The following is a 22,725-nucleotide window of genomic DNA, read 5'->3' as shown; positions in this document are numbered from 1 at the left end:
AAATGCCAAGTTTCTTCACATGGGAGGCTGCCCCATTAAAAGAGAAAGAGGTTTTGGAGCATGTAATTTCAGCAGCAGTCCGCTGGCCATCTGCGAAAGCTGGCCTGCACCGGGCACAGCTGTTTAATAGCAGTTTCAAATATAGAGTCAGATGTCAAGGGCGAGACCACCCATTTTAAAATCATATTCATAGAACAACAACGACTCCCAACTCAGAGGGATTATACTGATATATAAGATAAAAATATCTTAAAAGCCTAAGGTTGGTTGGTCTATACTGGTCTCTCAGCCTGGCCAAGCTAGGCATAGCTGGTCACAGAGACTGACTAGCTAAAGAGTGTCCTCTAAAAATTCTAAATTCTTAAAAAGCAAACGCATAAGGTGTTATGAAGTAATAATTCAAGTAAGCAATATCATAATCAAGTACGCACTCCTTATTTCAAAAGCATAGCAAACTTCCTAAAATTGCTTTCTTTAAGGTACTTTTAGGTCTGATACGTGGTAACGCAAGAAAAGTCTGCCATCTAGTGGTGTATTCTCAGCAACGACTTCTCTTAAATCTAGACCCGTCAAACCAGTTAAACTTTCCTTACAAACATTTACACTATGGTAACCACGGTTTCCAAAATACCATAGCTACTACAGGAAAACACAACAAAAATTGATCTTCTTCCAACAGTGTAAGCAGCTTTCAAACTTTTTGATGACAGAGGAAAGTTTTATTGTAGTAAAAAAATGTTACCATGGCAAATTCTTTCAGGCTTTCTGAGACAAAAATATTATATTTTATCCCATAAACGGCAGTGTTATTATTTTAGTATTACTTTATATGCTATATATATATATATATTTCTCTTTTAATATTTTCAATTAAGTTATTTTTATGTTTTGAGATGTTAATAATTGTGTGCTTCTGGCATTTTTATTACTTTTTAAAATACATTTTTAGTTAGTTTTCAGTTACCAAAGATTTTTATTATTATTATTATTATTATATTATTACAACATTGAATAGAATCAGGTTTAATACTATACCTGCACAATTTATTTTTTCCCCATCACAGCCCAAAAGTGTAGTTCATAAAGACACACACATATCCAGTCTGCTCAATCTTTATTGAATAAAACAGAGATCAGAGGAAACAAACATCACTTTGTAGCTGTAAGAAGGCAGATAGTACCCACATAGTAGTGTATGGAAAAACATGGCTAAAGTATAATTCCTTAAACATTAACTTTAACTAGCAAAAATAGAGATCATAATCGTCACTGGGCTAAGTGCTTACGGAAGGGGGATCCACATTGGTCACCATTATTTCAAAGCTAAGTCTTTGATTAGAGCTGGACTTCACTGAGTGATGCCTATAACACCACAGGCCAGACGACCTCCAGCGTTGCCAGTTTTAAGACTTTCATCATTGCCTCCTTTACCCAAGTCATCCTCTTTCTCATGGATCTAGAGCAGAATATACACAATGAAGTCAGCTGGTTTGTGCTATTAGACATGCAGCTGATTATAAATCCAGAGTTGTTTTCTTACCACCATGGTCCTCCCAATGACGGAGTGTTCCCCTAAAAGGGTCACCATTTCATCCACAATGTCAATTTTTGCAACACCATTGTCACCAGCTATCACGTTACCAAGGTCTCCGACATGTCTGTGGGACACAGAACATTACGGTAATAAAAACACATTTGCTAGAACTCGGCTGCTTGAAATGACACTGAAAAGGTTACCTTTTACAGGTACATGGTTTACATTTAGAAAAAAAAATAAAAAATTAGGTCTGCATGATCCTAGAAAATAACTGGCAGGGCAGTTTCTATGATATATATTGCGATACAGACATTTTCTTGTCTAAAAATGACTTTTACAGTTATATTTGGAAAAAATCAATTAATCTAATCTAAAATGGCTGGGGTGACTCATCTCCATAGAAAATTTAAATCATAAAAAAAAAAAAGCTGGACATATTTGAGTGTTCAACACTAGAATATGCTCTTTATAAAAACAAACTCAAACCATAAAGTTAACAGAGCTTTAAAATAATATTTTAATAGTCCTTTCCACTTGAATTTTGACAGAATACATTCTTACTGTATTTGATCCATTCAGTGACTATAAAATAATTGATTTTTATTGTGAATATCATTAAATAAAAAATATGAATCAAAGCAAGAAATATTAGCGCTGGGTTTTGACTCAAATTCTGATTCACAAGCTTGCGATTCGACTCCATTCAAACAATATCAGGGACATTACATGACAAATTTTCAAGGAAAAAAAAAAAAAAATCTCTTAACTAATGCTGTAAAATATACACGAGAGTCAGCTGGTACTACATTACTATAATACTGAAGGTTAAAATTAACTGACTTGTATACAAATGCTTAAATTAAATTACACTCTGTGAAGTTTTTTTAAATAAAAGTTACAATTACATAATTATATTTCTACTCCAATTCGTTTTTTGAAATATAAGCACTTAAATGATAGCTGTCATAAAATCTTGAAGGATTTATTCAAAAGTAAAGTTTATAGTCACCGATGTTTTTTCCTGAGGTTTTCTCTTTCTTTTAACATACCTTAGGATTTCTTTCAAGTTTATTTCGTGCTGAAACTGGTATTAAAGTGAAGGAAATGATCAGTTCACGTGTGCTACAGCGATCTGTCACTCCACATTAAACAGCGCCAAAACGGCATTTATTGTTTGAACACAGAATGGACAGAATTTGAAATCTAAGACTTTGTTTCATATCAAAAGTAACCAAGCTTATTGCCATTTTTTTGCGCTATAATGTTCCGTTCATTAACTGAAAACAGGTTAGACTAATGGATTCTTGGGATTTAAGAATCAATATCGTTTCATAAAAATGAGAATCGATTAAAATTGGGAAACCAATATTTTTTTACCCAGTCGTAAGAAATATATACTAAAACTATTGCTCAGTAAAATATAATGCTCTTAAAAGCGTAAAATGTACTCGTTTTAATTTGATCTCAAAGTTCAGTATAGTCAATAATGATCCATTTACTGTGGATTCAAAATAATCATCACATTTATAGCTCAGTTGATTAACTCATATACTTCTGTAAATAACGGAGTAACCACAAATGACATGAACAGGACAGCTAACAGACAAATTATTATAGTCCTCTGTGCTCTTTGAACATTGCAATATCTTACTGAATACAAAAGTAATAGAACACTATTTAAGAAGTACTGCTCTTTAGATATATGACAACTTTGTGGGCAGGTAGAGTTTGTACTGTGACCTATACCACGAATAGATCATAAAAATGAGCGTTTCACCAAATATAGAGATTAGGAAACACGTAAAGGGGTCGTGCCATACAGCACACTGCTAAACTCACCTGACACCATCAGTTGGTCCACCGTGATTTTTATCGTGAGGGTTGAAGTGCGGACCTGCACTGATGCAGCCTGTGAGGAAACAAAATGGTTTATGTCGGAGTTCAAAATAAAGACATATCTAGGGGTTTAAGGTAAAAGTCATCAGTCGTAATGGGATTAAGCTGTACTTTAAGGTCAGTGACAGGAGTAATAATGGTGCTTACCATTTGTGTTGTCTCCAAAAGCATGGACATGGAAACCATGCTTTCCTGGAGTAAGGCCAGTGATTTCACCTGAGAGCTTCACTGGAGACCCGTCATTCTAAAACAAACAGATCACTCATTTGGTCGATGATGGTTTCATATCACTTCAAAAAACAGAAGCATTTACTGTTTGGCATTGTGAATGGTGCAAACAACACCAAAGTCATGGGTTTGATTACCAGGGAATGCAGGAACTGATCAAATGTATACCTGCAATGTAATGCAAGTGAAATAAAATCACCTGCCAAATGCTTAAATGTAAATACTTGACAGTTTCTGCAGGTTTTATAAAGGTAAATTTAAAACTTTAAGATCAAGAATATGTCAGGAATAAATTGAAGGGAGCACAATATGTTGGGAAGCACACAATGAGCTGCTTTAGCAACAATTCAAAGCTTGAAAACAACTTTCAAGGGGTCCTTATTGTGCTTTTTCAACTTTAGTTAGTCTGTAATGTTGCTGTTTGAGCATAAAAAAAGATCTGTAAAAGTTACAAAGCTCAAAGTCCACTTCAAAAGGAGATATTTTATTTAACAGAAATCACTTTTCAAAAACTACAACGAATGACTCATTTGGACTACAACACATATTTTCCGGGATTTGTGATATCACAAATATGGACGAATGGGACGAGACCTGGTTGAGCTGCACTAGAGAAGGCAACGAGCGCTAGTTTGCCCAAGGCAGACGAACTTAGAGTAGTTACGATCATCCGGCTTTAAATCGCGCTCAATGATTTGATTTTGACGCAATATTTACACTGAAGCTCGCAGGCAGCTATGGTAAGGGCATGACATTTCCAGACCAGGCGCCGAGTGCTGCCAATCACAACACTGGGGAGAGAGGTGTTGTAATAATGTAAAATATGTGAAAAATAGCTAAAGTTTTTCGAACAACCTAGTATGAAAGCCTGTTCTAGTACACCCCCAAAACAAAATCAAGACTTTGTAAAAGAGCATAGGACCCCTTTAATTTTGAAAACATTTTTTTAATAGCTTAAGGCTTGGATAGCTCTGCTCACAACTGATAGAACATAGAAAGAATTTTTACTTTATCTACTAAACACAATGTAACAGGTAATGTTCTTCCTCTGTGTTTTTGTCTTGTTTTCCAGTGCAAATGTCTAAATATTTGTAAATCAAGATACATTTACTTGAGATGGAAAATGGCAAGATAAGAAATCTTGTTTTCTGATGAAATGAGATTATGATTAAAACAAGAACAAATAGCCCAGCTAAAAAAGTAGGTCAAAAAGCTTACCTTAAAAGGAAAACAAGTTTTTATATTCCATTGACATATTTGGTCATGTTTTAATCATACTCAATTTCTCAGGGCAAATGAAGACGTTCAGGACATTTTTTAAAATCGCCCAAGTATATAAATATGATCATATTTATGACTATAACAAACACTACAAATGGTGTTTGAAGAGCAATGAAATGCTTTTACACCAGTACAGTTCGAGGCTTGTGTGCCTTGATCTCTGTCCTATTTGGCAAAATTATGACAGCAAACAAACAGAGACAGAGAAGCATGACTCTGCAAACTTGTCCCTTCTAGTTATAATTTCATGAGAATTTCAAGGTGAAGTCGATGACACCACAGTCTGCCACCAAACCCTTCAGAACGCTGCAAACGCACAACAGTTTCATCATTCGCATGCGTGCGTGCAAATAATTAGCATGGGTGAGCACGGGGGCGCATACTAAACGCAGACCTGCCATCGTATCAAAGGTCATTGCTGAGCCGCTTTTAACAGTTCTAACGCATTTATGCAATGTAACATTGTACAGAAGTCAGTCAACAAGTGAAATGTATAACAGGCCACTGTAGTTTAATATCAAATTTGGTCATCAATATCTGCATGAGATTAGCACAGCTAATCCCATGCAACTGCATAAGCATGTCAAGCTAATGCGTGGACTCCTAAATTATGGAGTAAATTACATAATATGACATGCTGCGCGCCGTAGCTGCAGGCTAGCTCGCTGCTCTCCCGCTGCTACAGGAACGTCATAACAAACGCAGCAAAAAAAATATCACCTTTTTTTTTACCTCTTGCTCGAAATAAACAGTGCCGGTCACTTCCCCGGTGCCTTTAAGTACACAAACTGCCTTCTTCACCATGCTGCCTTTGAATTAAGCAAACTGTAAAGCTGTGACTGAAAGTGAAAGATATGGACAGTGTTTGATGAGAGAGGAGGCGCCGTGAGCCGAGCTGTCCAATCAGGTGGCAGAAGAGACCCGTCGACGGTGATTGGGTCAAAATCTGGCGTGTCCGCTGTCATACGGAAGTGACGTGAATGTCCTTATATTATGCACAAATTCTAGACTTCTTTTTTTTTATGAACGAAATTAAATATCTTACGTCGTTAAAATTGTCTAAGAATAAAAAGCTTTAAAAATATCTGTTTCAAAATTATCTTTCTATTTTTAGTGAAGATGTAATTTTTTTTTTAAATTATTTTGCTTTTCTCAATTTTTTTGTGGTTTATTTGTTTCTCATTGTACTTGTTACAGTATGTAGTAGTTTTAGATTTTAAAATGTTTCAAAGAAAGGATAAAAACGTCTTCTATATGCATTATAGCACAACATCTACAGTAAAGGCAAATACATATTTACAGTGAATGAGTGTTTCCTTCAAATTATTATACTTATATACCAACCACTTAAAAATTCTAATGTATTATGCTCATATAGAAAAGATATTGCAAATGATAAATCAAAGAACATGGTTGTCACTTTGACCTTGACATAGTCACATGCTGTCCTCTAATTCCAGTCAGGACCCATTCATTTAGATATAGATGTCCTATTCAAACCATGACGAATGGTTTGGAAGTAGAGTCACAAGATAAATACCCCAATATGGTTGTATATGCCATAAGGCCCAGTAAACAGTAATATGTTTATTGATGATTAGCTTTAAACTTGATAACCTTATGACTAGTTGGCACAAATATTTATAAAACACTAGGGTAAATGTTAAAAAGACTGAAACAACATGCATATTAGTCAGTTCATTCATTTGGTATGAAAATATTTTATTAAAACCAAATTCCTATCGCTGAAATATTTGGAGTTCCTATCTCCAAAAACTTAAAAATTATAAAAACATCTTGTGGTTTTTTTTGTATGTTGTAAACATTAAGTTAAAAACATTACAGCAAAAGGGTCTTAATATCTTATTTTAGTCAATGTTTCCATTACTAAAACTCAACAGGGAGATCATTGTAAAGTAAAAACCAAAAACGGCCAGTCAAAATCTACAAACATCATTCGAGTAATGTTAGCATATTTACAGCAGAATCATTAATTGTTTCTTTTCCTTATCTTCAGTTTTAATACAACATTCTAGCTTTACTGAGGTGGGACAATAAATTCACAAGGCAACGCTCCACGTTTGCCGAAAGATGCTTTATAAAGTCTGAAAAACTTGGTTTGGGATGAAGAACCAAGCATCATATGCATAAAGCATCCCACAACATTGGACTTTGATTTCTAGCCAGCAGTATTCAAGATTAGCACTGACATGTGAGAAGCTCTTATGGTCTTGATATATAAAGAGGCCTCTATGACTCTTCCGTATGTGTTTGTTCGGCAGATTTGTTCTCTGCTATAGGTTCTGAGGCTTTAGAGTCTGCTGTGGCTGCGGTGGAAGGTGCTGGAATATCGGGCTTGGCTTCAGGAAGTTCTTTAGTAGTGTTTGCACTGGGCTTGTTGGTATTTGCTGCAAGTCTCTCATTGGGTTCCATGCTGGTGAGACCCAGTCGATCGAGTCTATCATCTCGATCCCAGCGTGTGCTCCTCTCTCTGCTTCCTGCAGAGCGCCTCGTCCGTTCTTCACCGTCCCGTCCTCTATCTCTATCCCGATCCCTCTCTCCATCCGGACTTCTCCTCCAGTCCCTGCATTCCCTTTCTCGGTCCCATCCGCCTTGTTTTTCCGGCTCCTCGTGCCAGCCTCCAAATCGCGCACGACCATCCGGCCTCTCACCGCCACGACCCTCGCCAAAAGGGCGCCGCCCAACGTACCAGTCCTGTTCTCGATCTCTGCCCCGCCCTAAACCAGGGCGCTCGCCTCTGAACGGCCTCGCCTCGTGATCATTTGGCCCGTCTGGTCTGGGTCCGCTCAGCCTCATGAAGGGAGGTCCGGGAGGGGGGAAAGGGCCCCTGATGCCATGAGGAGGGGGCGGCATGCCGAAGCCCCCGGGTGGTGGCTCGCGGTGCATCATCTGAGGTGGACCCCTGGGTGGCATCATCTGTGGTGGGATGGGTGGCATGCCAGGTCGAGGAGGTGGAATGGGGAAGCGCTGCATGTGTGGGAGCGGCATCCCTGGGGGCCGCTGGAGAGGCATCATTCCCGGCCTTGAACCTAGAAGACCTGGTGGAGACTGCATGCCCATCCCTGGTGGACCTCCAGGAGGCACCTGGTTTCCTGCAGAGTTAATGATATAACAATGAAATGACTTCACAAAGACACATGAATAAAAAAAAACAGCATGACTATATTAAAATAATATTTCATAATATTTTGTGATTAATGAGACAGACACAAATACCCACCTGAGTTGAATCCCTCTGTTCCATCGCTGTTGATTCTTGGGCCCATACCTGCTAGATCGTTCGACAGGTCTTCAACTGAGCTGCCAACTACAGCAGAAAAAAATCAGGTCAGATGGGAAATTTGAAGAAACTGAACACTGGCTTACTGGTCAAGCCTATAAAAACTAAATTAGGTAGGGTTTATACAATAAAGTCTGCCCACCTGGAGGCATGCCGATGCCTGCTGCAGGTGGAGGAGGCCCAGTGGCGCCCAGAGGCGGCATGGCACCCGGGGGGAGAAATCCTGAAACAAAGAATAATGTGTTAGTAACTGGTACAATACTTCTCTGAAAACAAAACATCTATCCTCCTGATAACACGCTTAATAACATTGTGTCATTAGTATTTCTGTACCTGGTGGCATCTGCATGGGGTTAAAGCCTGGCCGTATGAAGGGACCTGGGGGTGGGGGAACCCCAGGTGGGAAAGAGGGGGGTGGGATGTTCATGGGTCCTGGGAATCCTGGAGGTGGGACACTGACTGTTCCCATTGGCTGGACAGGAGGAACCTGAAGAAGAACAAAAGAAGAAAAAATGAATAAATAGGACCAAATCTAAAAACTTTAGGAAGAGGAACCAGGGCAATATGAGTTACCTGCATAGGTACTACAGTCGGGCTCTCCTCCACTTTTCCCACCTCAGGCCTGCCGTTCTGAGACTCTTCAGCCTTCTCCAGCTCAATCTGAGAGCTTCTCCATTCTGTGCAGGGACATGCAAACAATACGTTACAATGTGAGCTCAATGCCTAGACAAATTATTAACAACTGGTTGCAATAGTTACCTGGTGCAAGAGTATCAGGGTCCAGCATCCCTCCTTCTCTAAACACATCGAGGTCCTCCATCTTTACTTTGGACCATGGTATATAGGATACACCCAACTCCACATCCCAATACTGCTTGAATTCAGCCTTGATGCCCTTATTCAAAGCCCAGGCAATCTGGAAAATACAGTTATATAATAATTGTGAAAAAATACCAATAATACTGTTCAAAAGATTTAAGTCATTAAGATTTTTAAAAGATATTAATACTGTATGACGGTAAAGACAAGGTATTTATAAGGTCTATTTACGTTGTTTTGAATTTTCTATTTATCAAAGATCCCTGAAAAACATACAAAGAATATTAAGCAGCACAACTGATTATAAAACTGGTAATAATAAAATCAGAACACTAAATTACCAAATTAAGCAGCAAATCAGCATATTAGAATGATTTCTGAAGGATCATGTGACATCACAGGAATAAATTACATTTTAAAAACTATTCAAATAGAAAACAGTCATTTTAATTTGTGATATTATTTCACAATAATACTGTTTTACTGTCTTGATTACCACATGACTTATTTTAAAAACATTAAAAAAGTTATGTTAAAAAAAAATTTAATTTCTTTTTATGCGGTTTTATTTTTATCAGTCTGTGCTAAAATAATCATCTGATACCTTCATGGCTTTCTGGTTGACTTTGTATGGACCTCTGCTTAGTTTCTGCAGGGCTCGATAGGCATCCTGACGATGAATCATGACAATGTAGGCACAACCACGAGGAGGAATCATCTATCAAAATCAGACAAGATAAAATAAGACTTCAGCGCAAAAATCTAACATCATCTTATGTTCCCCTAATTCTCAAGAACATACATTAATTGAATCTATCTGCCCAAACTCCTCTAGTAAACAGGCCACGTCCTGCTGCTGTGTCCTTTTATCCAGCTGTCCCACCCATAGAGTAGTACTGCACACTGAAAGAGATACACAATTCCACACTGGCATCAGGAAGAAGGTTAATACTGTGTTATGCGTACTTTATAGTGGGCAATTAAGCATAATTCGACTGCATCCACTTGACTAGTGGTCACAGTAGTGAAAGTGGCCTTGCTTACCACTGAGAGTGTTATTCTTTATAGGAGGAAGGCCTTTTTGTCTTCGTTCTCTTTCCTTTTCTCTGTCTCTTCTTTCCTGAGACCGCGAGCGAGGCGACTGACGCCGTCGTTCTCGAGAACGAGAGCGCGACCGCCGATGCCGCATTCGTCTGGTACGGGAATTAGACCGAGACCTTCTTCTTTTAGGAGATCTGAAACAAAAACAACAACAACATTTAACCTTGTCACGAGGACTAGTGTTGTTGTTCATAAGGACAGTGGTTTGTTGTACGCACCTCGACCCTGAACGTGACCTCCTGCCATCGGGGTAAGGCCTAGCCGATGCATCTGAATTCATCATTTCCTGTGCCACAAGTTGTCAGAGATTAGTATTAAATTCTACAGCAGCTTAACAGTTAAGAATCAGTTAATTGTTCATTTCCAAAATGATTTTACCGGATGCTGATGTCCAGCCATGTGTTGACTGAAGGTGTCATTCTGAGGCGGATAAGCTGCATGTGGCTGCCCCATCTGAGGTATCATGTCTGGATAGGGCTGAGAGGTCATAAGACCAAAGCCTTGGACCTGTCCATTTGAAGGTAGAACAACCTGAGCATACAACAACAATAAAAACCAAAACGTGACTGTCGATTTATTAAAAGTGCAGCTCAACCAGGTCTCATCCCATTCGTCGATATTTGTGATATCACAAATCCCGGAAAATATGCGTTGTAGTCCAAACGAGCCGTTCGTTGTAGTTTTTTTGATTTCTGTTAAATAAAATTTCTCCTTTTGAGGTGGACTTTGATTTTTCTAACTTTGCAGATAATTTTTATGCTCAAACAGCAACATTAGACTAACTAAAGTTGAAAAAGTGAAAAAGCATAATAGGACCCCTTTAAATTACAGATTTCAGTCCAAAATGTCTCCATATAAGAGCGCTGTAGTAATCTACCTGTTGCCGCTGTGATACAGCCATCATATGTTGTTGAAAGTGCTGCATCTGATTGGCTGGAGGAAATCCTGGGACGGTCTGCTCAGGAAATCCTCTGCGAAGAAATAACACACTGAAAATTCTGCACAAGCTCAGCAGGTGATACAGGCATCAACGCTAAGGATTGTTTCGGGCAGACGATCGGGTCAGTGGTAAAATTTTTTACTTGCCCTACCAACATTTTCACTGGCCCTACCACAAAAAAGTAAAATAGTTGCTGTTATCATTGTTTTTGATCTGTTATCTTGTATGATGCTTTAGGTTATGTTTGCAGATGTTCAGGTACAGAAATTGAAAAATCACATAAAATAACATTTGCATATTCTTCACTCTGTGTTGCACCTTGATTTTTCATAGCCATTTGAAATTAGAGGCAACCACTGCATTTTAATCATGAATTGAAAAAACAAAAAAGACAAACATGTGCAATTTTTGATTTATATTAGACTGTATAATATCAAAATCTGAAGCAAAAACAGAATGACCTGACTTTAGCTTTGTGAAATTATACTACAGAAAACATTGGTATTAAACAGAAACAGCAGACGGGCTGAATGAGACGCAGATTCACTCTCTGACAGCAGGCGGCGCTTATGGTACAGTAATACAGCGTTTCCTTGGTTAACGCTGTAAACACAGCAGCGCTGCACGTATTAACACTAATTTAAATGCATTATACGGAGACAAAATGAAAACACATTGAAAAGACATTTCTGAAAACAGTCAGTTCCCCTCAGAAACATTCATATAAAATTCAATATTTGGATTTTCTTCCTATATTCCGTGCATCGTGAACAGTGATCTTGTTCTGTCTGCTACAGTATTTTCTCCTCTTTGTGTCCGTCTTCAGCATCTCCAGACTCTGTTAATGGCCGTTTACAGACTAATTATAATAATAACGTAATATTTCCACACAAATGGCCTTTGGGAAAAGGATTGCAGTGCAGTTTGTGTGCAAGCACGGAATAGAAGATAGTCTGAAATAAAACAAAAAATGTCTGACATCTGTACTCCAGTGTATAAATTCAATTTAGATTAATCATTGTTAAAGCTACAAAATTACTCGCAAGGAGGGTTATTTTGACATACTTTTGTATGTATTTCCCCGATCAGGGGGCTCACGCGTGTCAGAGACGCGGCTGTCTGTGCGCTCGCTGTTCACACAGAACACATCGAGTGAGTACTGAAAGGAGTTGTCTTTCGCGCCCAAATGCTTTTTAATCGCTTGAATTTTTAAATTAACAAGTCTTAAAAATACATGCAAATGATCAAATTTCGTGACGACGCTGCAGTGGCCCGATCGGGCAAGTGACAAATCCGTCTACTGTCCCAAACGTCTTTCACGCTAGCCCTGGGCCATCGGGCAGTCCTTATTGGCGAGCCCTGTGATATACTGTGTATCAGCGTTCAAAGTATGGTAAAGGAGATGCTACTTACATAGCAGGTTGGACAGACGGCGTTTCATCCTTCTTTGCCTCCTCACTCGCTTCTGGCTCATCGTCATAGTCAAAGCGGTCCAGAAGGGTCTGAAGAATGAAGATGAAAGAGAATGTCAGTGACTTTAGGCCAACTAGGGATGTGCAAACCAACACAATAGCAAAGTAAATTAGTTGGTTGGTATATCGGGCTGGTTTTGGGGTCCCCTGTTCCTGATGTATCTGACATTGTCAGTGTTGAAAAAAAACAACTGATCTCTTACTTTCACCTTGTCGAAGGTGGCTTTCTTCTCCTCAGGCTGTGGTGCGTGATGGATGTGCTGATGTGTGAGGGTGGAGGAGGCAGTCATAGCCTGGGCCTGTAGGTGGAGGTGACTCGTGTTATTGTCCACAGCTGGAGACTGAGGTTTCTCTGGCGGCTGAAAGTTCTGAAGCATCTGCTGAAGCTTTCGAAAACAGTGAACATGAATATCCCGAATGGGCTAAAATTATTTCATGATTTCTTTCTTATTTTTTCATGCTAAAATCATCCCACGGTGTTCAATGCTTTGTCCTTCCCAAACAACTGATATGCAGGAAACCCAGTGCATTCAGTCGACTAACCTGCTGTCCTTGAGAAGACTGAATAAACTGAGCAACAGCCGCAAAGGCATCTGAGTTCTGAAGCTGAGGCACAGCTGCTGCGACCGAGTTTGGCGTCACCACAGGATGAGCCTCTTGTTCCCTCACCGGAGACTGTGGAGATGCTGCAATAATACATTGATAATCAACTTATTATATGTCAGTAGGAAACTCTAAACTAAAGACAAATGCCCCACAAGGTATTTTGATTGATGATGCATGCAAATCACAGAATCAGAGTTCTGAGTCGATACAATATACAATTAACAGTTTGAACTAATTCACTGAAAAAAAAATGTACTTAGCAACTCTAACACCATTTTAATACTGAGGTTTAAATTAGAGACACTATTAACACATCTACACTACAATTCAAATGTTTGGAGTCTGTAAGTTTTTTTATGTTTTTGAAAAAGCTCACCAAGGCTGCATTTATTTAATCAAACATACAGCAAAACAGTAAGACTGTGAAATATTATTACTTTTTAAAATAACTGTTTTTGATTGTAATATATTTTAAAATGTTATTTATTCCTGTGAATGTGAATTTTCAGCAGACATTACTCCAGAAATCATTCTAATATACTTATTGTGCTCAAGAAACTTTCAACAAAACAATTCAGCTGCTTGTTTTGTTTTTGTCAAAACCTTGATATATTTTTTTTCAAAATTATTTGATGAATAAAATGTTCAAAATAACAGCATTTACTTGAAATAGGAATCTTTCTATACTGTTACTTTTGATCAATTTAGAGTTTCATAGCTGAATAAAAGCATTAATTTCTCGCAAAACAAATCTTACTTACCCCAAACATTTGCTACTGTCTTGCTGCTCATACTTGCGACCAGAAAGACAAGTTTGTATCACAAAACAAATCTCGTAACAGATAAGAAGTGCATTAAAATAGGATATTCACAATGTTACACATCAGTGTCTTACCCCCATCAGGGCCGCTGTCTAAGCCTGTTGAGCTGCTGGATCCAGCAGCCATGTCCAATAGAGGCTGGATTACATCAATCTTAAACACTCCATTCTTCTGCCACAGGTTCAGCACTCTCACTATCTTACTCTGAAGAAGGAAGAGAAACATTATAAAGTGAAAATCATTTAAATCATACAACAAGAGTACTGAATAAAAAGCTGTAAAAAAATAATAATAAATAGGCGTATTGCTGGATATTCTCACCCTATCTTCTGTGGGACACAAGCAAAGATTCTCAAATGTTCCTGTGATGTTTTTGGTGAACCTAGGTCCAAACACATCTTTATCTGCTCCAAACTGATGCCGTGACTGTCTCACAATGGAATCCACCACGTATAGCCCTGGTACTTTGTACTCGGGTTTGCACTGTGCACAAGATAGCATTCAGTAAATGAACACAAACATCAATCATCCTTCTTGTATTCAGACCAGATATGCACCTACCTTCTTTATGAACTTTTCTACGATTTGGACAACATGCTTGTATAACTGGAAGACACAAAAAAGAAAAAAGGATTAAATGGAAGGATTTCAAATGTGTCACTCTGCTAAAACACACACACTGTATCATATTTTAACCCAATAGCATCAGGTATCAGTTGTGATGGGTGTGATTACTGCGCTTCAACCTCAAGATCAACTTACTTTAATGGCTTTTATGGCAGATTTGGTGATGGAGATCATCTTGGCCCTCGAGATGGGAGGCTTGGTGTCCATCAAGGAGAACAACTGCAATGAAGCCATAAAGTAATGTTAAGGCATGTAATGCAAGTGAGGCTGAAGTGAAATATAGAAACTTCATAAATGGGTAAGCTCACACTGAAAGCATAAAAATGCTGGCAATGCTTGTTAGAGTGGAAGCAACCTCAAGGTTTTGCGGAGATATCATTTTAACTAAACATGAAAAGTACCATGATATTGCTGTTTTTTAGATACTGTGGTATTACACCATGGTTTACGGATATACTTACCATGTAAATCCCATGATACATGAAATATACGTAAAGAGTTCAATACAGCAGTATGGCTCAAAGTAGCATGCTATTAGCAACTCATCCCATCTCTGTTTTTGTAAGGAATATGCTTATAAACACTATATTTCAAAAAATATTTATGTTAAAAATTAACCAAATTGTGCTTCTTGTCAAGCAAAACAGCTTTGGTATGGATTAACAAAAGGCCTTTATAATTTAAGATACCATTTACAAATACAGATGCACCAGAATATTGTTGACAAATATGGTTATTCAAAGACTCAAATACCCTTGAATGGCACATTCAGACTTGCTTATACAGAACTTCTTGTGGAAAAGCGAAGTGTACGGGGAAATACTTCCCCGTATTTCATCTTAATATGCTGAGGCAAGTCAAGTCAAAACACCCATTCTGTAAAAAAAAACTCCACTCTTAGAATCAAACAAACAAATCACACCAAAAGAACTCCCCACTTACACCCGCCCACTTACAATGGAGGACTGTGAATGACGTTATAGTCAGTCTTCCTACACTCTCAACCTATTTTAATATATGTATATATGCATATTTTGCAAGAAACTTAAAATTTATGGTTTCTAAATACATAATCAAATCTAAAGTTGCGCTCGTGTACTTCCCTACTACATAGTAAGCGAAAAACAGTACACCAAAAGAGTAGTACGTCCGATTCAAAGTATTCGAAAAACGAGAAGTACCTGGATGACCTACTACTTCTGGCGGGATTCTGAAGTGTGCATGAACACTTTATTATCCTATGAGGCCACGGGAGAGGATTTATAAATGGCAGTGGAGCAACACATCTGATGCTGGAAGGTCACGTGAATTTAACAAATTTAATTCATAATACCTATTTTTTATACTATATAAAACATACTTTTCTAACGTTAGTGAAGTAAGTTTGAATTTAAATGTATTACCTACTCAGGTCTGTAATGTTTTGATTCACCTCCTAGCTCCCAACAAAGACTTTTTAAAAATGACTAAGAAAAATTAATGGAAAAAAAACTTCTGGAACCAAGGCTGCTGAAAAAAGTGGGAGGGCATTGTGGCACTACATTTAAAGGGATAGTTCACTCAAAAATGAAAATTCTGTCATTAATTACTCGCCCTCATGTCGTACCAAAACCTTAAGACCTCCGTTCTTCTTCAGAACACGAATTAAGATATTTTTGATGAATTCCGTGAGCTCTCAGACCTGCCCATAGACAGCAAGGATCCTAACACGATCAATGTCCAGAAATGTAGCAAGGACATCGTTAAAATAATCCATGTGACAACAGTGGTTCAACCGTAATTTTACGAAGCTACGAGAATACTTTTTGTGTGCAAAGAAAACAAAAATAACAACTTTGTTGTTAAAAGCTGTAAGACCTTCGTTCATCTTCGGAACACAAATTAAGATATTTTTTATGAATTCCGAGAGAGTCACCCTGGCGCCATTTTGGAGAGTATCACATATGTAAACAACACATGTACACAGATACGTTGTTTACGTTCAGATCAAAGCGTAAACAATGTATCTGTGTACGGTGCTGCTGACATGGAACAGCATACGTTGTTTACGCATGTGATACTCTCCAAAATGGCGCCAGGGTGACTCTCTCGGAATTCATCAAAAATATATTAATTTGTGTTCCGAAGATGAGCGAAGGTCTTACAGGTTTGGAACAGAATTTAAATTTTTGGGTGAACTATCCCTTTAAGCATCCTGACCAGTCCTGACATACTCGCTAAACCAATAGCATGAATTTGGGGGAGGGACTATCAATTTGGCTGACCAATAACACACAAGCGAGCGTGTGCGAAAACGTGATTGAAAACAATCATTATTTTTGTATCTCAGTTTTAGTTAGGCTTGTGGTGCAGAAATTACAAACTTCACCTGTAAGTTTGGAAAAATGAACACTTTTTAACTTTAACACTTTAAAGTTTAACACAAATAAATAACCGCCCATATTTACATAAACTCGCATCCAGCAAGTCTACTGATAAACACTGAACTACATTAGGCGGAGGTTAGATGAACAGAAATCCATTTGCATGTTTCTTAAAGGTACAGGTAACAAAACCATACTTTTAAAGGGCCAGAGAAAAGATAGAAAATGGTCGTTTGCAACTACATTTTCACTGTTTTGGGAGCAAAAACTTCATGGGCATTAAGAAAATTATGGTTTTTGTGGAATACGGTACCTTTACAATTATTCTGTCACAATTTTGGACAATTAAGTTAGCCATTTGCGGCCACAATTGTTTATCTCGACTAGCAAACAATATAAAGTTCCTGAAAGAATGAACTGTGACAGGTTATGGATGTTCCCTGAATGAACCTTTAACGTTACGCTGGAGGACCTAACGTTACACACAGAGCGCAGACTGTAAACAACACGAGCACTAGTTTGTACGTCATCTTATAACTTTAGCACAGAAGTGTATTCATACATGTTAGATCAGGCGTAGAAAAAAGCCGAAACCAACAGGCAAAGTGACCAATTGCAGACCATGCTGTCTATTATCACGATTAGGCCTGTTATTATGGCGTTTAAAATACCATAATACACAGATCTAAGCATTTACACTAACATTTACGAAAGGGCGGTTTCGTATGAACAGCTAGATTCAACTTGGCAACATGCAACTGCGCATTTTAAACACTGAGGCCTTCATCTGACTTGGGCCGTTGCAACACATTGAACGCTTGTGATCAACAAACCGCCATTTTACAGCCGTTTCATCTTATTGAACACACACACACCTCATGATTAAAAGCGTTGACGGCATCCATGGTGTCCCGTCTCTGCTTTGCAGTCAGTTTTTCCGGTAAAATCAGAAATATGTGTGGTGCCGTCCTCCAGCAGGCCGCCCCAACATGTCCGCCCCTGGCAGTAGCAGACAGACAGCTCGGAGTCGGCGCGGTGCTCGCGGTGCAGGATGGGATTGAGAGACTGCTGTTGCGACAAAGGGCCACTAGATAGCGCTAGAAGAACGCAGGCAAGAGCGAAAATCACATTCTTTTTTATGAGTTGATTTTATAGTAATACAAAGGCATTCTCCTAAGTTTACAGGAAATAGTTAACATTTAGTTGATAACAAACATAAATGCATTTAAAACCAAACAAATCGAAGTATATTGTCATGGTAAATGCGGACACTATTTCAAATGTAGCTTAAACAAGTGTTCACATGAACTTTTAAAAACAGAATTTTCTTCTTGTTCCCACCAAATGAGAACCTGTTATGTAGATTAAATGTAAATTAGACACTACTAATTCCTTATGTAAACATATTTTTCAACACTTTTATTATACCAGAAGATGAATTAAAGAGGAAAATTAGCCTAAATGATCCTATTTTACTTACGATGAAAAAATAAACACATTAAAAAGACATATGTTTTGTGTACTCCAAACATTATAGTGATTATAAATTCTGTGTTCCTGGATTATAAAACATGAAAATATGGTTTGACTACACTACATATGGTTTATCAAATCCTTCGGGCTTAAATTCTGCTCATTATTATTCCAAATGCTGGAGGCTGCCTGATGTTCACCCACCACCCTTGACAGTTCGGATAAAACTGATGATTCAGTCCCTCTTTCATGAGCAACTGCATTCACTTTAAACTTGCTGTAGGTCTGTAATAGGAAACAGCTGATTTTCAAAGTGTTTGAATGAAGATGAAGATCCTTTCAAATTAAAAAGGACAAAAAGATTAAGACGCCTTGAATACGTTCATGACAAAGCATTACATGTACTTAGAGGCCTTCACTGACCTTTGGCTCTTGTATTAAACATTTTTCCACTGAAGTCCTTTGTTTATTAAAATTCACTTCAGAAATGAAGCAAAGGAATGTACACTAACATTCAAAAGCTTGGGGTCAGTAAGATGTTTTTAAAAGTCTCTTATACTGCAGTTATTTGATCAAAATACAGTAAAATGTAATATTGAAATACTACATTTTAATATGTTTTTTTTATTTTAATACATTTTGAAATGTAATTTATTCCTGTGATACCAAAACTGAATTTTCAGCATTATTACTCCTTTTTATTAATACTTTATTTTATTATACTTTATATTATTATTAATGATAAAAACAGCTGTGCTGCTTATATGTTTTCAGAGACTGTGATGCTTTTTTAAGGATTCCTTGATGAATTGAACATTCAAAAGAATTGCATTTATTTGAACTAGAAATCCTTAACATTAAAACAACATTTACTTTGTAATCAGTTACAATGCATTTCTGCTGAATAAAAGTATTAGCCTAATACTTTCAAAAACAAATCTTACTGACCCCAAACTTTGAAAAAGTATAGCGTAAATCTAGCACAGGTTCATAAAACTGTAACTCCAACAGAGGGCGTCATTTAGTTAAAGACAACTCATTCATTTGCAATATGGTCAAATTGTCCAAATGCAGCTCGTCATTCATAAAATGATTCTGGGAAAAGTCTGCAAAACAGTTTATTTATATGATTTGTTAAAATTTCACAAACATTCAAACTTTTTCCAATAAGCTCAGTGTCAGTGATTGATGAGCATATTATTATGATTGGATTATAAAGCTCCTCCCTTCATTTAAGTATTAACCACCCTTATTAATGTGCATAAGCATAGTGTTAATGTTTGATGGACATGCCATGGTACTCTAAAACAAATGGCTTTAATCCAAGAGTGAAATCATGAGCTAAAACAGATTACGTAACCCTGCCTCTGGCTGCTTGGACTGCTCACAGTCATTGTCTTATAGGAAGAAGGAAATAGTGAGATCCAGAGAAAGTGTCCAGCTTTACTATGGTTTATTTTGCATGCCTAAGTGACCGGCGAACACAGAGATATTGTGTAAGACCGTGTAATTTAAACCATGATGTTTGGCATCACACTGCTAGCATTGTGTTTTGCTCCAAACTTTTTAAAGATGACATTAAATCTGACTGGGAGAAGAAAAAGGGGTTCTGAAACCAAAATACTCTCAGTGTGAGTGGATACGACCTTCAGGGACAAAACATTGCTTAGTATGAACCTCCATATTGCCATGGTATGAGTAAGCTTTATCGTTCCTTTGTGAGGGATTTTTTTTTTTCTTGAGATTTGTGGGCTCTGTGATTACTTATTCTTCAGAAATAGAGTTCATGACCTTCATAAACTAGTCTACACTGAAATGAATAGGTCCATACTTCACTAAAGCTTAATCCTGTAAATCCTGAAATAACAGTCAGAAAAATGTAGCCTATAAGTATCATATTTGAAACATCAAGCTTTTAATGGACCATATAGTATGATACGGAGCTCATACAAGGGAAATAATGTCTTAATTTTATTTAGAGGCCCAAACTGAACAAAAATATGCAATTTGGTGCTGATGCTGATATTTATATGGTCAAAAAGTAAGATAAAATTCTGATTGTTAAGTAAATCACTGAGATCTTTATAACAGTAGCAGATTACTTTAAAATGCTAAATAAGATGATATTTAAATTCTTAGTTTAATGACCAAAAACATATAATGCTATGCAATACAATGATGATTGAGAGATGGGCAAATACATGTTCCTCAAACGCCTAATGTATCATATTTGATACTCACATTTCAAAATTAGTTACAGTCAGTTTATGACAGGCCAAATTCAGAAAAAGAATATTGAGCATTTGCACCATTATTGTTCAGGAAAAAAAGATAGGCCTACAGTTTGTTGAACACAAGGGGCAAATTGTCACAATGAAATATGCCATTAAAGGTTTTCTATGGAGCCAGAATGATCTCAATAATAATTCACGCAAAAGACGCGATGCACACATGCGTAACCCAATTCACATGCTTAAGAAATATTTCACGTGCACGAAAAAAAAAAAATATATTTACAAAAACCAATTCACATGCACAGCATGTGAATTGGGTTACGCATGTGTGCATCGCGTCTTTTGCGTGAATTATTATTGAGATCATTCTGGCTCCATAGTTTTCTTCTTCTTTCTCTTAAATTTTTCAAGAAACTCACAGCTAAAGTAGCCTAGTTCCAGGCAGGCCTTGACCGCATTACAGCTCCATATCACTTCGCCAAATTATTTTTAGTTATTTCAAAGATCCTTGCAGCCTACAACAGCAAAAGAACCAAAACTCACAAAACACTGACCAAGCCAATAAATATAACAAATTACTATTTTTCCAACGAAAGTTTTATTATCTATGGAAAACATCTCTCGCTCTGTCTCATAAACGCACAAACAGGCTACTGTAGACTACATTACAGACACACACTCGCACACACACGGATACATACACACACACACACAACGTGCTGTCAGCGATGGCTAGCGACTTTATCATTAAAATAGTTTAGCAACTGAAAAGCTACATGACTTTTCTCAGTAGAGAGGTGCTAACTTTGCTTCTTAACGTGTTCAAACCTGTTTTTATACAGTCTATGGTTCAAATTTACAGTTTCGCTATTGGATGCGGTGCTGCCGAACGCTGTTGACGCACAGACGCAGGTAATTTACACACGCTCTCTCTCTTTATCTCTCTCTCTCTTAACTTCAGACTGCATTAATAATAATAATAATTTTTATATATAATAATAATAATAATAATTAATAACTGCATTATCAATGGCTCAAGCATCGTATAGCTCTAAAACCACGTTTTGGAATGAGCAACGTAGGGATTAGATGAGATGCGTAAGAAACGAGAGTTTTAAGGACAAAAACCTGACAAATGTCTTAATATAAAACATCTGAGCAATGGCTTGAGATGTGGTAATATAAGCGGAGCAATTGACGACAGTCTGTTAAATTATTAGAAAATAATGCATAGAAAAGTGTATTTGCTTCCGCATTAGGTGTGCGCCGACACTGCCCCAGCCTGAAATATAATGCTTTCTTTTGGCGTTTTTTTTTTTGATGACAGAGACTGTATAGAAAGGATGATCCTAAATAAAATGAGCTTGACTTGAGCTTCCATCGCCACATGAGCAGCACGTGCCTGAGCAAGTGCAACTCCTAGGCCACTTCTCTACAAGCTAGTTTTTTTTTTTTTTACTATTATTCAATGTGTCACCCCCCCTTTTCATGCTTTCATTCTTCAACATTGATTCATACTTTGTCCTGCGGGCCAGATATTTCCATCCATCAGAGTATCAGTCCTGTCTCCACTTGTAGATTTCTCTTAAAGTAAGCATGTAGTGTGCAGGTAAGCGCATATGTGTGTCTGGATGCCTGCATGCATTGACATTAGGTGGGTATAGGCTATCTGAGTATATGCTGAAACACACTGACAGCCAGAGCCCATAAAACCCCAGAGCCTAAGCGCTGGGTGACACCTGAAGACAAATCACAATCAAGAAAACAACCACTGGCAAACCGAGCTGTCTGACACATGTATCAAGTGGGGGGAAAAATATTGTGAATCATATTTTACACAAAATATTAATGAAATAAAGATCCATATAATCGGATCATACTTAATGTTGCCTGATATTCCAGCAAAATATCTAAACATCCTTAAAAAAAGACAAAAGTAGCAAAATTGCATAGACTAATTTTCAGTATAGCTCATTCATTTTATTAATTTATTTGAGTTTTAAACATAAACCTGGCATATATATAT

At 37.6% G+C, this 22,725-nt stretch overlaps 2 protein-coding genes across 6 annotated transcripts; both read right to left on the bottom strand.

The window, feature by feature from the left end:
- Positions 1–1,094: 1,094 nt before the first annotated feature.
- sod1 (superoxide dismutase 1, soluble) lies at positions 1,095–5,841 on the bottom strand. Of its 2 annotated transcripts, none has more exons than XM_016528394.1 (5): positions 5,663–5,841; positions 3,581–3,677; positions 3,377–3,446; positions 1,541–1,658; positions 1,095–1,456 (listed from the first exon to the last, which is right to left on the bottom strand). In XM_016528394.1, the coding sequence occupies exons 1-5, from the start codon at positions 5,744–5,746 to the stop codon at positions 1,349–1,351; spliced, it is 477 nt and encodes a 158-aa protein (XP_016383880.1). In that variant the 5' UTR covers positions 5,747–5,841; the 3' UTR covers positions 1,095–1,348. The 2 variants fall into 2 exon arrangements, with proteins under 2 accessions (XP_016383880.1, XP_016383881.1); XM_016528395.1 differs by having other exon boundaries at positions 5,675–5,838.
- Positions 5,842–6,745: 904 nt separating this feature from the next.
- On the bottom strand, positions 6,746–18,047 carry scaf4a (SR-related CTD-associated factor 4a). 4 transcript variants are annotated; one of them, XM_016528390.1, is made up of 20 exons: positions 17,868–18,047; positions 14,765–14,848; positions 14,564–14,608; positions 14,324–14,485; positions 14,077–14,206; positions 13,119–13,261; positions 12,779–12,961; positions 12,517–12,605; positions 11,041–11,134; positions 10,542–10,694; positions 10,382–10,449; positions 10,107–10,297; positions 9,865–9,965; positions 9,667–9,780; positions 9,003–9,159; positions 8,817–8,920; positions 8,577–8,730; positions 8,386–8,466; positions 8,184–8,270; positions 6,746–8,055 (listed from the first exon to the last, which is right to left on the bottom strand). In XM_016528390.1, exons 1-20 carry the CDS (start codon positions 17,895–17,897, stop codon positions 7,193–7,195), a joined length of 3,033 nt encoding a protein of 1,010 aa, XP_016383876.1. In that variant the 5' UTR covers positions 17,898–18,047; the 3' UTR covers positions 6,746–7,192. The 4 variants fall into 4 exon arrangements, with proteins under 4 accessions (XP_016383876.1, XP_016383878.1, XP_016383877.1 ...); XM_016528392.1 differs by having other exon boundaries at positions 10,542–10,670; XM_016528391.1 differs by having other exon boundaries at positions 12,785–12,961.
- Positions 18,048–22,725: the final 4,678 nt, after the last annotated feature.

Source organism: Sinocyclocheilus rhinocerous, unplaced genomic scaffold, assembly GCF_001515625.1.
Source record: "Sinocyclocheilus rhinocerous isolate Xijiao unplaced genomic scaffold, SAMN03320098_v1.1 scaffold603, whole genome shotgun sequence".
NCBI lineage: Eukaryota > Metazoa > Chordata > Actinopteri > Cypriniformes > Cyprinidae > Sinocyclocheilus > Sinocyclocheilus rhinocerous.
The sequence above is the reverse complement of the archived record's forward strand: the minus strand, read 5'-3'. Positions and strand labels throughout refer to the sequence as shown.